Below are 16,744 nucleotides of genomic sequence, written 5' to 3'. Positions count from 1 at the left end.
AAAGGAAAAATGGAGCGGGCTTTCCTTTCTAAACAGTGGAAATGTAACACGCATTTTCCATGAGTGTCCGAAATCTCATTTGGTGGTTCCCTATATAGTTCACTATTTAATAAACACTATACAGTGAATAGTGAGTGAGTGAGTGAGGGGAACGGTTTCCGACACAGCTAATGAGGACGCTTCCTTCTGTGCGCTAACACGTTTGACGGGTGTTGTGCAGTAGAAAGAAAATAGTTCCAACGTGAATGTTCACAACCAGGTCTGTGGACCTTTTTTTGAGTAACTGGGTCATGGTTTCTGGAAAGAAAAAATTGCTGTTACAAACAATATAATCTTCACTTTATATAGAATATGATAGGAATTTCCACAGAATTTTAGATAAACACCGTGAACACGTTTCTCCATCTTCTTCTTCTCCCATCTTTATGCTTCCTTCTCCCTCTTTTGTTACCCCTCTCTCTCCATCTAAATCTCCCCTACTCCTCTTCCTTTCGTTCTCATTTTCCTTCTCTCCCTCTTCTTCTTGCTGATTCGTCGTGCTCTGTATTCTACTCTTTTCTCCTCTTTCTTCTACTCCTGTTTTCTTTCCCTCTCGATTTATCACTCTCACCTTTTCTCCCTTTATCTCTCTGTCTATCATTCATCATACTCTCATTCTCCTTCTCTTTCTGTCTCACTCTTCATCCGTCAAGCCGTTTATATCCATCCACACATCATTTTGCATCTTTAATCCTGAACAGTATAAATATCCCTCTGGGTCTTCCTGTATTGTTCCCGTATGAGCTAAATAAAGAATTAGTATATAACGTATATAATGTATAATATACAAGCCAGCGGTAAGACTTGAATGTATGTGTGTGTGTGTGTGTGTGTGTGTGTGTGTGTTGTCCTCAGTGACGTGCAACTATGGAAACGGCGGTTGCCAGCACACATGTGATGACACAGACACAGGGCCGGTGTGTGGCTGCCACCAGAAGTACGCCCTGCACACAGACAGCAAGACCTGCATCGGTGAGTGACAACCAAGATGACTTATCCGATCTCTCACACACACACACACACACACACACACACACACACACACACACACACACACACATATATACCCTAACGCCCTCGCAGCTATTTGAAGAAAAGTAAAAAACAGAAACACAATGAGGAAGTGTGTTGGGGGGTTTGGGACAAGAGGTGGTGAGTTAGCAGATAGATAATCTCCGAGCTCCCCAACATTTCTTCTCCCCTTCCCTTGACAAAAAAAAAAGGTTAATCTACCCTGATTTATCAACAGAACAATCCACACTCACAGTTAATGACATAACATTTCTCATAAGTGACTTGTTTAATTCCAGGCAACTATCAGATTACTTCTCGAGTTTCATGCTTTTCTCCATATCTTATGTCGTGTTCACACCAAATGCGAAGCAACTTTTCATACGGTGCGATTACATGCAAAGACATTGTAAGGACACGAATAGATGCACATTTTGTCGGTGCTGCAGTGTCGCGAAAGCCTATCAGCGGTGACATTCTCCTGCATAGCATAGCCCTGATCGATCCAAACTCCATTCAGAAAACAAGCATTTTAAAAGTTGTTTGCAGACAGACCTGACAAAGCATGATTTCAGACTTTTTACAAATCTGAGTCATGATGTAGTTATTTCAGCCTGCTTTTGATCTGTTTGTTGAAAATAAATCACTGCAAAATCTGCGTTGGAAGCGGCAGTCATCGAGACGGGATTCCAGAAGAATGCGGTGAAATTCACCAAGCTGTCTGCACCTCCGGATGACGTCGTGGATCCAGACACGACGTTGTTTGGTTTTTGACCGAATCTGGTGCTTCCGCAATAGGTACAAGGCAGCAGTAGTGGTAAGTTCGGTAGTTCAGTGCTTGATGACGGTAAGAAATGTTGGTATCTACACCGGCGCGTCTTATGCAAGTAACGCACATAAATACAAATGATGTATGAATGAAATATGACGCTGCTGTCAAACAAGTAACGGCAGGCGAAAATCTGCTGTGAACACAGCATTACAGTGCATGCCCACTGTACGTGACCAATTTGTTTAAACTCGCGTCCGCCCTGCCCCGCTGGTCGCTTGTGGGCGTCGGTGGAAATGACAAGCTCGACTAATCACATGTTTCAACTACAGCGTACAGTAGGTCCTCGTTAGCTCATCTCTGCTGCTTGTTTACCCACCGGATTCACCAACAACATCTGCCACATTTCCTCCAATCAGCATTTCTAAGAAAGACATCTCCCTAATTTACCGACATGAGTCTGTTGAGAGAGAAGTCTGCTGTGCGTCAGGTGCAAAATAGGAATGATACATGCGTCGGTGTACAAAGTCAATTGCGCTGGGTGCAAGATAGGGCCCTAAATGTCTTAACATGAATCCAACATATTATTAGCAAATATAAATTCAATTCAATTTCAATTCAATTTTATTTATAGTATCAACTCATAACAGGAGTGATCTCAAGACACTTTACAGATAGAATAGGTCTAGACCACACTCCAGTAACTCCAACAATTCTAGTAATTCCCCAAGAGCAATTAGTGTGACAGTAGCGAGGAAAAATCTTTTAGGCAGAAACCTCGGTGGTGAGGAAAACTTACTGCGAGGCATAGCAGGGCGTAGCAGGACACTGCAGGACATAGCAGGGCACTGCAGGGCGCCTAACAGGACCACGGCGATAGCGGCAACCATGATTTAGGTGCTACCCCAATCCAGGGAAAACTGCGGGGCGAGAAAACATAAGGACTCTGGGGAATAAGCTCCCCAGAGCTAGGTTAGTAACAAGCATTTGCCCACAGATTAAAAGAGAGAGGAGAGAGGAGCTCAGTGTGTCAAAGAAAGGAAGTCCCCCGGCAGTCTAAAACTATGACAGCATAACTAAGAGCTGCAGAGAAGCAGAGACAGGGAGGGGGCGCGCCATGACTGTGGCTACACACCCTCCCCCGCCGGTCTAGGCAAACGCTGCAACTCCTCACTCCCTAAATATAAGTCACACTGGTTGTAGTTTGAGTATTTTGGCCTCAAGGGCCTGTAATCTATGGAGCATTAAGGTATGGATCATTTGTGCACACTAATTTGTACAGTCACATTAATCCTTCCCATCCATATGATTTCCATATGAATATATTTTATATCATGTTAATTAAATGAAATTATTAAAATATGTATTCAATAACTGTACAATGAAGTATTTTTGAGCTTGACTTCACCACACAACAGACTGAATGGGTTATATACATGAACGTTTGCAGTGATTGGCTGCGAGCAAAACAGTACAAATAGTGATTTCTTTTCTAGATCTGGGTACAAAAAGAATCGAATGCAGGTATCGTTTGACTGGAGATGTTTCGATACTACTTGGTACTAGGTTATTTCGGTACCTAAAAGGTATTGAGTCCCGATGTTGGTTTCATGTGTCCCCGCCCTTGGACACTCTTCCTCATACAATTTTGATGCTACATTGAACATTGCTTCAGAACTTTGTTTTCTTTTGCTGGCCAGCTTTGACTGATAGCTGCTCAAATGTTCCTGTGTAATGCAGTACAAAATAAACAAAGTGGTCAGGTCACGCACAATCTATTTGAGCTTGGGTTGAATACATTTTTATGTTGATATTGGAATCTGGTATGTAGATGTATTTAACATTTTGGCTGTTGAACACAATGGTGTGTTTTCTGTTCTTTCACTTTGTGTCGGAATTATTCATTTGAAAGTATAAAATGAATAAACTGTGTGCAAAATGTATCAAAAAAATGTACATCTAGTCCGTACTGGGCTCAGCTAATAGCAATAGTTAATGACAACACATCTCTTAACGCATGACACATGGCTTGTCTAAAACGCTAGTGCAACAATATAACATTTAAGGTCATTTTTAAGACGCGGACCAACACTGTAACACTCTGTGTAGGCATACATAAAGGAGTTTCTTTGAACTCTGAGGTAACTGCTCTTCTTCAGTTGTGTTCATTTGGATAGATGACACCTTAAAGTGCTCATTTTATGCTCATTTTCAGGTTCATAATTGTATTTAGAGGTTGTACCAGAATAGGTTTATGTGGTTTAATTTTCAGAAAACACCATATATTTGTTGTACTGCACATTGCTGCAGCTCCTCTTTTCACCCTGTGTGTTGAGCTCTCTGTTTTAGCTACAGAGTGAGACATCTCACTTCTGTCCCATCTTTGTTGGGAGTCGCACATGCTCAGTAGCTAGGTAAGGACTACTAGCCAGTCAGAAGCAGAGTATGAGGGCGTGTCCTGACAGTACCTAGGTAAGGACTACCAGCCAGTCAGAAGCAGAGTATGAGGGCGTGCCCTGACAGTACCTAGGTAAGGACTACTAGCCAGTCAGAAGCAGAGTATGAGGGCGTGCCCTGACAGTACCTAGGTAAGGACTACTAGCCAGTCAGAAGCAGAGTATGAGGGCGTGCCATGCTAGCAGCTAGGTGAGCATTATAACGTGTGTTCCAAAGTGACCACGTTTGTCTCTGAAGTAAAGGCTGGACTACAATAGAGCTGTTTGGAGCAGTTAGTGAACAGTGTTTTCTGTTGGAGATGGTAAGTCCCTTTGGGGTGGACTTTGGCCTTTTTCACTTTGTAAACCTATAACATACACAAAAAAGATACATAACACAATAAAGGAAAGGGAAAAAGCCAAAAAGCAGAATATGAGCACTTTAAAAAAGGAAGGTCTCTGTCCTTCTTTAAAAGAACTGCCATGATGTGGTTTGTCACGAGTCAGCACACAATCCAAATCAATTTTAGAAAACTCCCCCAAAATCCAGGATTCATGGGTATAATTTGGTTGATGTTGACATCTGATAGCCAGCAGTTCATCACACTCGGAAGGTTTAGCGTGACAAAATGAACCGAGACCAAACCACAGTCTGGACTAAAGTCTTATTTGGCCGTATTCGCAATTATTTCACCAGAAAAAGGTGTTGGGAGTCCGTGTGACTTTTGTTTACAAGTTGTGGTTCATTTGTAATTGGGCAGCATAAACCTTAATGAACCAAATAAAAAGGATCAAGTAAACTTTCCCATGTGGTTTAAACTAAAGAAAACAAAGTGTAAGGGTGTTTAACACATTGTTACATGTAAAATTGGGAGATTATAACCACCTGCACGACTACAAGACACATCAAGTTTTCACAGTCCTGACTGTGAATTGAGAAACTTCTCAGAATGATGTTGCTGACAACACACATGGACACACAATTCTGATGTCATCATTACGTGCTGCCCTTCCTGCTGTGTCCGTACACTGGAAACAACTCTCTGTATCTCTCTCTCTCTCTCTCTCTCTCTCTCTCTGTCTGTCTTCCTTCCTCTGTCCCTCTCTCTCTCACCCTCACCGCTCACGCAGATTGACGTGCTGCTTTTCAGCAGCACAAGGTTTTGACTGCCAATAACCCCTTTTTCTTTCCAGTTGCATTGAAGAAGTGAAGCACACCATCAAGCAAAGGCTGCGAAGAGGAAGCAGAATGAGAGAGAGAGAGAGAGAGAGAGAGAGAGAGAGAGAGAGAGAGTGGGAACCCTCCTCTCCCTCCTTTCCCAATGTCTTGTGTCTTTTCTCTCTGTCTGTCTCTCTTCATACTTTGACAAGAGAAAGGACCTCTGTGTCTCTGGTCTGGGTATCCCAACCGCTCTATGGACCTACCTTTAATTCCCACCCCCACCCCCACCCCCCCCCACCCCCATCCCTTTTACCCTGTCTATGTAGCGCTGTCCCTCTGCTCCTCCTTTCTCCTCCCTCCTCCTTCTCCTGCTGCTTTCTGGCGATAGTACCTGATTGCCTGTCTTGTCTGAGCATCCATGTTAAACCCACATCAGGTGGATTTAAAGGATTAATCCTCAGTGCACAAGAGGAAAGAGTGACTCTGGGTGTGGGGGGGTGGGGGGGATGGGTCAGGGGCCACGTGTTAGACTCTGTGGTTAAAAAATGGACATCTCAATTGCAGCCTGATCTTAGTTAAAGCTCCCCCGAAAGCAAACCTAACATCCTCCACCTCTCTCTCTACCTCCTCATCCTCCGCCTCCTCACAAGTCCCAAACAAAAAAGGCAAGCGACTCGTCGAAAACCACAAACCTGCCAACGTAATGACCTCCATGCCTCATCCCCATCCATCAGCCCCTTTTCTCGCTCCATTCACCTTTTAATAGAGAGGCAGGGACTTGCACCGCTCACCCTTCTTTCTACTGCATGTGTCCACTCACATGTGCCACAATGTCTGCCACTGACTCTTTCACTAATCATTCTGTCCGTCCATCTGTCTGTTTGTTTGTCTGCCTGCCTGCTGCATGGTAGAGCCTGCACTGCATTTGTACAGTTTCCTTTTTTTTTTTTTCATTTTCCCTTTTTAAATTGGTAAATTGGTAAATTGATTTTTTTTTTTTTATTGTTATTGTTTTTAGTGGCCCTGGTCCTTCTGTTTCCTTCCAGTGCATTGGTTTCTCATTCTCCTCCTAGCTGTAGTAGTGCGAGTGGTTTAACTCCCCCCCCCCCTCGTCCGGTTCAGGTCTGGCTCTCTAAAACACTCCCCTCTCTGTGGGCCTCCGACCACTGCTAGCCCCATAGACTCTTCAGGAGCGAGTGTCAGGGACTCCTCTCTTCCCACCCCTTCTCAACCTGTCTTACACATTTAGCCCACACACACACACACACACACTCTATATTTTATCTCCCTCTCTGACAGATTTTTTCACACACTTAAGAAAGCAGACACTCAAAAGCACGCAGACTGGTATGCACAAGCTCTCGATTCAACAATCGCACACACATACATTCACACAGCCACATTTCACCCGTTAGCTGAGCACCAGAAAGCCTCCATTCATCGCTGAGTGTACTTCAGAGAGTCCTCCACTTTGTCCATCAAGCGCCTGAGAGGAGAGAGAGAAAACACTAGTGGGCCAGGGCCGGGGAATGGAAGGGACATTAATTACCCCCATATCCACATCCCCAACCCCCCCACCACCACCCACAGGACTGTGTGTATACATCAAAGCCCAGCCCTATAGCGGCAAGTGGCGTCCATTCCCAGAGAGATGCTCATTCAGGCCCTGATGACTCAGGCCCAATGAAAAGCCGCCTCCCTCCCCAACACATGCATGCCATCTTAACAGCGATTGCACCCACTTCTTCAAGTATCGCCGCGGCCACCTTCCTCCCTCTCCTCACCCTCCACCCCCCCACCCAGCTCTGCTACCCAGCTTTGGGAATGTGGTTTTTCCAGCGTTGACTGTTAACGCCAGGTGTGATGTGTTCCATAGACAAACAGGCAACCAGCGCTGCCCCCAGACTACCTCCTCCTGCTTTTTATTTTCCTCTGCATGCCTTCCCTACACTCCCCCTTCAAACTCCATTTCTCAGCGTGTGCACCCTTCTTTCCCTCATACCCTGCTCGCAGCGTGGGCCGTGATGGAACTGATTCTGTCTGTCCTCATCCTTCTCTCCCTTGCTCTCTTTCCCTACTCTGTCCACCGTTCCCTCTCCATCATCTCGTCATTGCTCGGTCCTTCGAACACCTCTCCTCTGCTGTTTGACCTCTCGTCCTCCTCCCCTGCACCGCCCTTCTCCTCTTTCCTGTTGTCACCGTCACCCCCTTTTCCTTTGCTTCTGTCTCTGTGCCCACGTTTAAGGCAGCTTGTCTTGGAAATGTTGGACATGTGTCCTCACCTCCCTCTCTTTCTCGTCTTCCTCCTCCATCCTAACGCAAGGGAATCATTGCTGACAAAGTGTGGCTGTTTGATATGGAAGACAGAAACTCCATCGGCGACAACGGCAATGTCAACACGAGAATTAAAATCCCTCTTAACGTTCCCCCCCAACCCCATTCCATCCCCAAAACCTCTCACCTCTAACCAGCTTTTTTCATATATAAGCCCTGAACCTCCCTCCCCTCCCTACCTACCTACCTACCTACCTACTTACCTACCTACCTTCCTACCGCTTCATTTTGTAAGCTACACACCGATACTGATCATTTCATTTATTTTGTTTTGTTTGCTCTGGGGGATTTATCATTTGTTTGGGGATTAACACTCTAACAGGGATTTTGGCGCTTCTTCATCGCTTCTTGCTTCTTGGCTTTGGTTTTTTGCTCAAACGCCAAGAGGGGCTGAAGGTCTGGTCATTTGGGCTTCTCATTAACCTGCTGCTCACTGTTTGTCCCCTTGTCACTTGTGTTTTAGAGAAAGATGAGGCTGCAATTGAGAGCTCTGAGTTCAATGCCACGTCAGTAGCTGATGTGGACAAGCGGGTGAAACGGCGGCTACTTATGGGTAACTCTTTTCTTCCTCTTTCTATGTGTTGCCATGGCGCTTGTGCTTGTATCCCCGACTCCACTCTTCTCCGTTCCTCCTCGTCCTCCTCTCTCTGTCTTTACTTTGTTTATCTTTTTTTATTTTTATTTTTTGTAAACCTTTGATGCCCACTGTGTCTCCCACAGTCAGTTTTGTGGCAACTGTATCTAACGTGATGAAAACGGAGTGAAAGAGGTGGCTGTTTTCCCTTAACACCGGTCCTCCCCAACTCTACCTACCAAATCCCAGGATGGCTCCAAGGTTTTCTCAGTGAATAACATTTACTTTCCCAGTTGCACCTTACTCCAAATGGTTTGCGTCCCATTCCCCCTCATGTTTGATTACCCATGTTGCAAACAAAAGAGATTGTGGCCCAGACTTGCCCCACAGATCTATTTTTGCACTGTACTTGGCAAAATAAACCTAAAAACCACAATCCTCAGAAGGGTCAGTAAAGGCAAGAAAAAAACCCAGCTCCCATGATATCCTTAGACATCCAAGTACTTTCTACTTAGTGAATCATTTGTTAGGCTTTGTGTGGAGACTGGACAAGCCTGTGACCAAATGGATTGTTGCTCCCAAAACTTTCATTCTATGAGACTTTTATCATCAAATATGTCTTTTAAAATGGCATATCAGTCTGTTCTTTAGGTTTTGATTGCAAGTAAAACATGGGACGAAAATAGTCAAATATTGCTTTTTCTCTGGTGGGCACATGAAATGCTCTAAAAAAAGCCCTGGGCATCCTTGGACCACATTTTAAGAAGCACTGGTCAAACATGATCCAATCTGTTTTTAGATTGGTCTTTGGGTGTTCAGTTCCTGCTATAAATACCAAGTAATGGCTATTGATGTAAATTAGGATATCAAAGACTTGATGACATGATTTGGTTTCCACGAAGGCGTATTAGGGCCATTGTATTTAAATAATAATAATTATGGAGCCCGGGAAAGGGGTGATTTTCCAAGAAAAAATTAGACACATTCGTACATTTTCGAGAAAAAAACTTGCAAATGCTCTGAGGTTAAAAAGGAACTACATCGCTTTACCTTGCAAGTTTGGATCAACCTCATCACAACACAGATGCCACTGCGTGCCGTGTTTTATGCCTGCATTGGATGATCAAATTATACTTTGCAATCGGATTTAGCAATAAGGAAATACTCGTGATTTTAGCCCGGAATTACCTTTTAACCACGTTATCAATAAGCTTCTGGACTTTAAAGAGACATTGCGTATTCAGAAGAATGCAATGGGCAGATGCACGGATATCGCTGGTTACATCTAGGGGCAATTCAAATGGGATTGTGATACAGCAGACACAATACAGATCATCAACTTAATTGATCCTCAAGGTGTGGAGTCTCAGTCGCTGGCAGCTACAACACTAAAGGGCCAAATGTAATTTGATGAGGTCATCCACTGCAGGCATGACACACAGCAAGCAGCGGCATCTGTGTTGTGATCAGCTTGATCCAACTTTGCAAAGTAATGTGTAGTTCCTTGACAAAAAAAAAAAAAACAATTGTATTCCGAGTTTCTTTTTTCTGTAAATCTGTGACTTTAATCTCAAAGAATTTCGTATTTTTTTTTTTTTTTTTTTGCAAATTTATGCTTTATGACTTTACAATTTTAGAGAATCTTCAAGTTTTTTTCCCCGTAAATTTGTGATTTTGTTTCTCGTGAATTTGCCACTTTAATCTCAGAGAATATCCAACTTCTTTTGATAAATTTTCAGTTTTAATTTTTAATTTGTAAAGTCTTTTTCTTGGAATATTACCCCCCCTCCCTCAACTCCATATTATTTATATTTTTGACCTACAATGCCCCTAATGTACCATCGCAGGTTTCTGAGACATTGCACCCTGCAAATCAATAAATGAATGAATGTTTTTTTCCTATGATTTGATCAATCAGACTTACCCAAAATCAAATGGGTATTTCAATTAGACTTGTGCTTTTTCCCCCCAAGCACTACTACGTCCTTTACTGTTTTGTCTTTAACCTTCTTTTTTCTTTAAATTTTCTAACACAGAGTTACATTGGAAAGCCCTCCCGGTGTCCGGTGCTCCAAACCAATGTGCTGGACAGTCTGTAGTCTATTTAAACCATGTTCTATAAACGTTTCATTTCAGCAGGTTCTGGACACAGTGACTTGGAGGAAGAGTGGGGAATTTGATTTTCCTCGTCCCTATTCCAGTCCTCTGTTCTTCTCTTTCCTCCCTCAATGACCTTTTAACTGAATATTTGATTTCTCCTCACTCCTCACTAAAGCCTGCTCCACCTCCTTTCTGAGCAGCGTGTCGCCTGTCCTGATGGCGCTCCATTTGTAACCTGTAGTGCTCCAGGGCTGCCCTACTAAACACCTCACTGGGATAACATGGAAAATACCTCCAAACGAGGCCTCACTTTCAAATCAAGCCCTCCACAGTAAGATCAGTCACAGCAGCACCTCTGGCTAGTGATGCAGTGGGTTTAAGCCATGCTAGACTTAAACACTGGAGGACGCCATGTCATCCAGAAGCCCATCATCCACAGTACAGCATGTCCAGCTGCATGCTCACTCAGTTTACCTCCGAAATGTGCGCGGATAGAAACAACAGAACGAAGTCAGCATCAAATTAAAAACTCATTCACACATGTCAGCCAAAACTCCGCTGAAGTTGGCTTGACCACTCAACATACAGCAAGTTGGCCTGGTGATAAATGTGAAACGTATATGCAGCTTGAGTACATCCAACAGAATTTCATGAGAGCTGCACTACCCATCGCTGGTTTGATCCCCGGCTCCATCGCAGTGTCCTCGGGCAAGACACTGAACCCTAAATTGCTTGCGTGGTCGCCTGCTGCCATTGCGACCCGTTCTCACTCCCAACCCGTAAAATACTCTGTACGCTTGGTCAGTGGCTCTCAGCGTCTGATACCGATGCAAAAATCACCCTTTATGTATGGAACGCATAGCAGCAGCGCGGCAGCGGCGCTGTAGGATGACATGGTATTAAGAGCGGCAACGGTAGCGAGTAGCATGAAAGACCAAAAATCCGCGAAAGGAAGTTGGTTGGGGTGGTGGACGGATCAAACAACACAGGACTTTCACCCAGGAGAATGGGGGTTCATGTCCCATTCTTGTCCCGCGTGTCACTGAAACATACATTTCGTAAACCCCACCCACCATCTTTTCCTAAACCTAACTGTTCTTTTGCCGTATTGGCATTTAAACGTGCGCGTCTAAATATGCCGCTAAAGGAGACTTTTTGCGTCAATAACAAACACCAAAGACACCTGAAACGTTCAGTGTATGAGTCCGGACATGCCTCCATCATTCCAATGTGCGTGAACCAACACACTGAGAGCACAAAGAGGCCATCCCGGTGCTGCACTGGCACGGCCTGAGCACCAGCATGTTAGATTTGACACCGCAATCAGTTTGTCTGCTTCCTCTGACACGCGACGCTCCTGCCTCTGCCCCCGCCGCCCTCACACGGCGCAGACCAAGACAAATGGACGTGCAGCAGATGAGGCGCTGATGAAAAGGCACTGCTGAGGCGAGGACTGGCTGGAGAAAGCGAGGGAGCCAGACGGAAGGGAAAAAGAGGGCAGAGGAGAGGAGGGAGCGTGGGCGACTCGATGAAAAGTAATTTCAAAACATTTCGGGATGTTGATATTGAAGGAAAATCAGGAGCCAGGTGCTGGACACATGTGAGCAAAGTGTCAAAAGAGAGACTCCAAATAAACCATCACCTCAGGACAGACGGAGCTCAGCTGAGGTGTGTGTATGTGTGTGCACGGTAGGTGTATCCACATAGCGTGATTACAGGCCAGAGCTGTGCTGACTGACGGCGGATTTAGGTGCCCATCACGGGGCAAAAGGGGATCTTGTTGAGCGCTGACAGGTGATCGTGCCCCTCTCACCTCTTTCCAACAGTGCAGCAGTTGCTGTTACTTGGCATGATGCTGTAGTATACACAGTGCACATGGTTTTCTCTCTCGTGCTCTCCAGCTTTAATCAATAGAACATGTGTCCTCCCACGGAAAGAGCGGTCAGCGTTTCCATGCGAGGAGTGTGACGGGCATGTGTATACTAACTGTCTTCCCTCTCATTCCTCTGCCCCTCGCTGACATATTGTAATCCCCACAGATGAAGTTGCCGCCCTTGTTCAGTCTGCAAGAGGAGATTTGTGTTCAGTTGCTTTCATTTTGCCAGCCTCCCCTCACCTTAAATGTTGCCAATTACGTCCTTTCTTATTGATTTCATCTACAGTATAGTCCAAGGCCCAATGAATGGCCTTTTATTGTCTAAGTAGGCCTAAATACAATGAAAAAGAATCATTCAAGAAATTATAAATGTGCGTGATGTTCAGATTCCTCACTGATCTGAATACATAAATGAGCAACAAAGTTGCTAACCAACCTGTGTAATCCAGGTGATAACAGTTTACTTATGACCTCTTTCATAGTCATATGTTCAAGAAAAAATAAGTGAAAGTGAATAAAGTTAGTTGACTCAAAAGTCAATTGCCCACAATGGACAGTGGGCATTTTTAAATAAATACTTAACGAAATAGCTCAACCTTTTTTTGAAAATACACTTTGCTTTCTTGCTGAGAATGTCGATACCTCTCACATGTCTGTACTGTAAATATGAAGCTACAGCCAGGAGGCACCTAGCTTGGCTTAGCATCAAGACTGGAAACAGCTAGCCTGGTTATGTCCGAAGGTAGCGAAATCAGCCTACCGCACAAAAAACGAAGTGTAAAAATGACAGGTTGTAGCTTTACAGAAGATTTCGTGGCCGGGTACAGTGACTTCATGGAGTGTTAGTATTTAATGAGGTTGCTGGTCAACCAACGCAGATCAAAAAATTATGTTAATTTTGTGAAGAGAGATGCTGGTATTTTGCAAAAATGTTGAACAATTCCTTTAATCTTTGCCGAAATTGATTCTAGACATCTCTTCTGTAGCAAAAATCCAATAATATGTCAATGTTTATGTTGAATAAAAGGGGACCTAAAAACCACGAGACCACTCGGTACGTTTTATTGCTGTTTACTGGCACATAATCAGCTTTATCACATAGTGAACAATCTCGGCTGGAAATCCACCAACTTTTGCAAATGTGGTGACATCAAATTTGGGAGAAATTTGGATTTGATTCCGTCCTTAAAGAAAAATGTAATTTTAGGTAAAAAATAGGTCAGGAAAAAGAATGATTAAACATTAAACAAACAGGGCAAAACTATGTGATCAGAATCCATCATTGGTGATTCCAGTCCTCATGAGAGAGAAGTTACATGCAGAAATATGCACACACACACACACACACACACACACACACACACACACACACACACACACACACACACACACACACACACACCAGGATAGGATAGAAATATGCAGGGTTAGATGGAGGGTGTTGAGACTTGGAGAGGGGGCTGAGGGGGGTTATGAGGGGCTTGTCCGACACATCAATCAGGCCCGGCGGAGCGTCTGTGTTCCCGTGCTCAGTCTGGCCCTGGGGCTGGGCTGGGCGTGGCCTGGAGAGCGAGGGGCTCTGAGCAGGACTGCTCACCCTCACCTAATGATAGGGCCAACTGTACTCTGTATAAATCACTCTGACCCATAAACACCACTTCCACACACATCAAGTCTACTCACATGCACATTTATTCTCACACAAAAAGTCTTACTGACTGTGTACACCTGTGCAGTCATGTATACCTACCCCTTAAGTTATTAGTTAACTTAACAATACACATTCTCACACACACTTGACAGAGTCCCGAGCTGGGGAGGGGAGAGGGGACAGGGTCTGTTGTCGTAACCTACAGGGCCCATCTGACAGGCTGCCTGGATGATGAAGTGTCTCTCCTCCCAGCCTTTCCCTCCTCATTGCTGTTTTTCTACAACGCAACATCTATGAAACCACCTGCCTCATTATTAAAAAAAGTCTCCATTTAAGACCGAGTTTGAAATAGTTTGAAATAGTTTGATATCTGGCATCAGCACTTGTCCAGAGAGAAGTAGATTTGAAAAGGATTGCAAATGATGAACACAGAGCTTTGGATAAACACAGCGAGGAACAAATGCCGGCTAGGAAGCAGAGATTAAAAGAAGCCGTGAGATTGATGTTGTTTGGAGCTGCATGAAGAAACACAAACAAATCTACAAATACCTCCCTGTGTCTTGATAGAAAGCATCGGCCATCTTGGCTCAGATGTGTTTGTGACTCTGCATTCTGAAAGGCCATTATGCTAATGCACTGACCTCTAGACGTGGATGTGTTTGCCAGCCTGAAAAGGCTTTTCCTATTTCCCTCTTTACTTCTCAGGCACACAATCTCCTGGCATTTTAATTAAATGGGGAAGAGCTGCCAAAATGGAGGGAACATCCTCGATTTACATGTTGCTGTTGTCCAGGAAAAGCCTTTGAATTCCAAATGTCAACTTTTGAAGGAACTAAGGAACATTGATGTGATGATGCTAGTTTTTACATTTAACCATTTGGGTTTCAAAGTGGGGGGTTATACTCCCAAGAACTATGTCTAAATTCCCAGCTCATGAACTCTTCGCACAGCAGCAATATGTAGGACTTTCTCCGAGTTACTGAAGTCATACCCACCAAAAGCCCAACAGTTACTAACTGAAACTGCCTTATTAGGTGTAGTTTTATTAAATCCCTTTCAACAAACATCAGTCAACGTCAAATTTCAGCCTCCTCAGCACTTCTCGAGGCCCATTGGGAAAGTGTGTGCTGAGCTTAGCTAAAGCAACAGTGGCTGGGCAGGTGAGCTAGAGTTACCATGAGCTCGTGTTTGTTTTGGGATCAGCTCAGGCAATATTCACAAGTCCCAGCAAACCTTTCTTTATCTGCGCCACGTACACGAACATTTTTCATTTGTCAGATATATATAAGCCAGTTCTGCCGCGTGCGTTCTAGACTTACGGCACTAACTTTATTTTGCTGTCTACCTACATTAACCCTACCTTTTTTTTTTATTTGTGTTAACCGATTTCTTGTCCTGTTGAAAACAGGACCAACCTTTGGGCCAAAGACTTCTTCAACCTCCTTTATCAGAACATGTGTTTTTGTCTTGTTGTAATGATACACAGATGATTGTGGCTTTCTGTGTGTGTGAACACTGTACTTGTCTCTGTATAAAGATGTCTCTCATAAAAACTGGAGTGTTTTGATTGAAATTGCGTAATTTCTTCATCTATTGTGTGTTGACAAAGCTACATGAGAAAACGCCAGAATACATGATATCCTAATATGCTGCTGTTTGTGTATTTGTAAAACTGCATGAAGCTTTGTCTCAACCCACATCACCGTCAGTGTCTCTGGTTTCTTTTTTCATGTTGTTTCAGAAGCAGGGGACACACGTTAACACCCCCTTCTTCTCTTTCTCCATCTCTGTCCCGCCATCCGCAGAGACCTGTGCCGTCAACAACGGCGGCTGCGACAGGACATGTAAAGACACGGCCACAGGGGTGCGCTGCAGCTGCCCCGTGGGATTCACTCTGCAGCCTGATGGCAAAACCTGCAAAGGTCAGTGTACTACTACTACTTTAACGATATAAAGGCCCGGACACACAGAGCCGATAATCGTCCGTTGGCCAGTCTGGCGAGGTCAGCGACTCAAGTCTGTTTGGTGTGTTCCGTGCCGTCGTCCGTCCGAGAGGCCGTCGTCCTTCATTTTGGCCGATTTGACGTGTAATCGGCGGGGCGGGCACTGCCGGCAGTCGGACTCAAATGACCCATCTGATTGGTGGAGAGCTAACCCGGAAACGGGGAGCGGAATGAGTGTGACTAGAGTCTCTCAAAATCTGACGAAAATCTTTTAAACTGACCTTTGTTGATCTGAAATGAAGACAGATTCAGCAACTGCACGGCCTATTTCTCTCTTAAAATGTTTTCAGAAACACGTTTCGGTGAACTATTTTAGTACAATATGAGATCGTATTCTGAACAAGCCGCCATGACAGTCTGGCTTTGAATTTCCAGAGAAACAAGACCCACATGACGCGTTCGTCCAATCAGCTGCCGGTTTTCATTTTTGGGCGACAATACAGATTAGCGCCGCCTGCTGTTATGGAGATGCATTACGTCTCGTCGCTTTGGTGTGTTCCGAGGCACTTTTTTGCTGAGCAGGAAGGAGAAGAGGAGAGGAAGAAGAGGACAAGAAACTGATCTGCTTGTGCATGAAGTGAAAGCGTGCAAGCAGATCATATCATAATACTATTTCACATTGTAATATTTTTAATCTTCTGCATGTCTGTGTGCTGCTGCCTGCCCTGTGTGTGTAACAAGCATAGTGTGCGCGCTCTGTGCACGAGCCTAGGCGCATGTTACTAATTTGTTAAAAATTAAAATAACAATGAAATACTGCATTATTGACTTTAGACCAGGTTTTTGTTGG

The 16,744-nt window shown here is 44.3% G+C and overlaps 1 protein-coding gene across 5 annotated transcripts in view; it reads left to right on the top strand.

Moving 5' to 3' along the window:
* scube1 (signal peptide, CUB domain, EGF-like 1) overlaps nt 1-16,744 on the top strand; it is a 132,931-nt gene that overhangs the window by 75,751 nt on the left and 40,436 nt on the right. For 3 of the 5 annotated variants that reach the window (XM_035995950.1, XM_031288196.2, XM_031288198.2), the window contains 3 exons: nt 895-1,011; nt 8,214-8,303; nt 15,757-15,873. In XM_035995950.1, coding sequence (XP_035851843.1) covers nt 895-1,011; nt 8,214-8,303; nt 15,757-15,873 — 324 coding nt within the window. The remainder of the gene's footprint in view (nt 1-894; nt 1,012-8,213; nt 8,304-15,756; nt 15,874-16,744) is intronic. The other 2 variants (XM_035995951.1, XM_031288197.2) reach the window with 1 other exon arrangement.

This window comes from Sander lucioperca, chromosome 20 (genome assembly GCF_008315115.2).
Source record: "Sander lucioperca isolate FBNREF2018 chromosome 20, SLUC_FBN_1.2, whole genome shotgun sequence".
Lineage (NCBI taxonomy): Eukaryota > Metazoa > Chordata > Actinopteri > Perciformes > Percidae > Sander > Sander lucioperca.
This window is presented reverse-complemented; position numbering and strand designations above follow the sequence as displayed.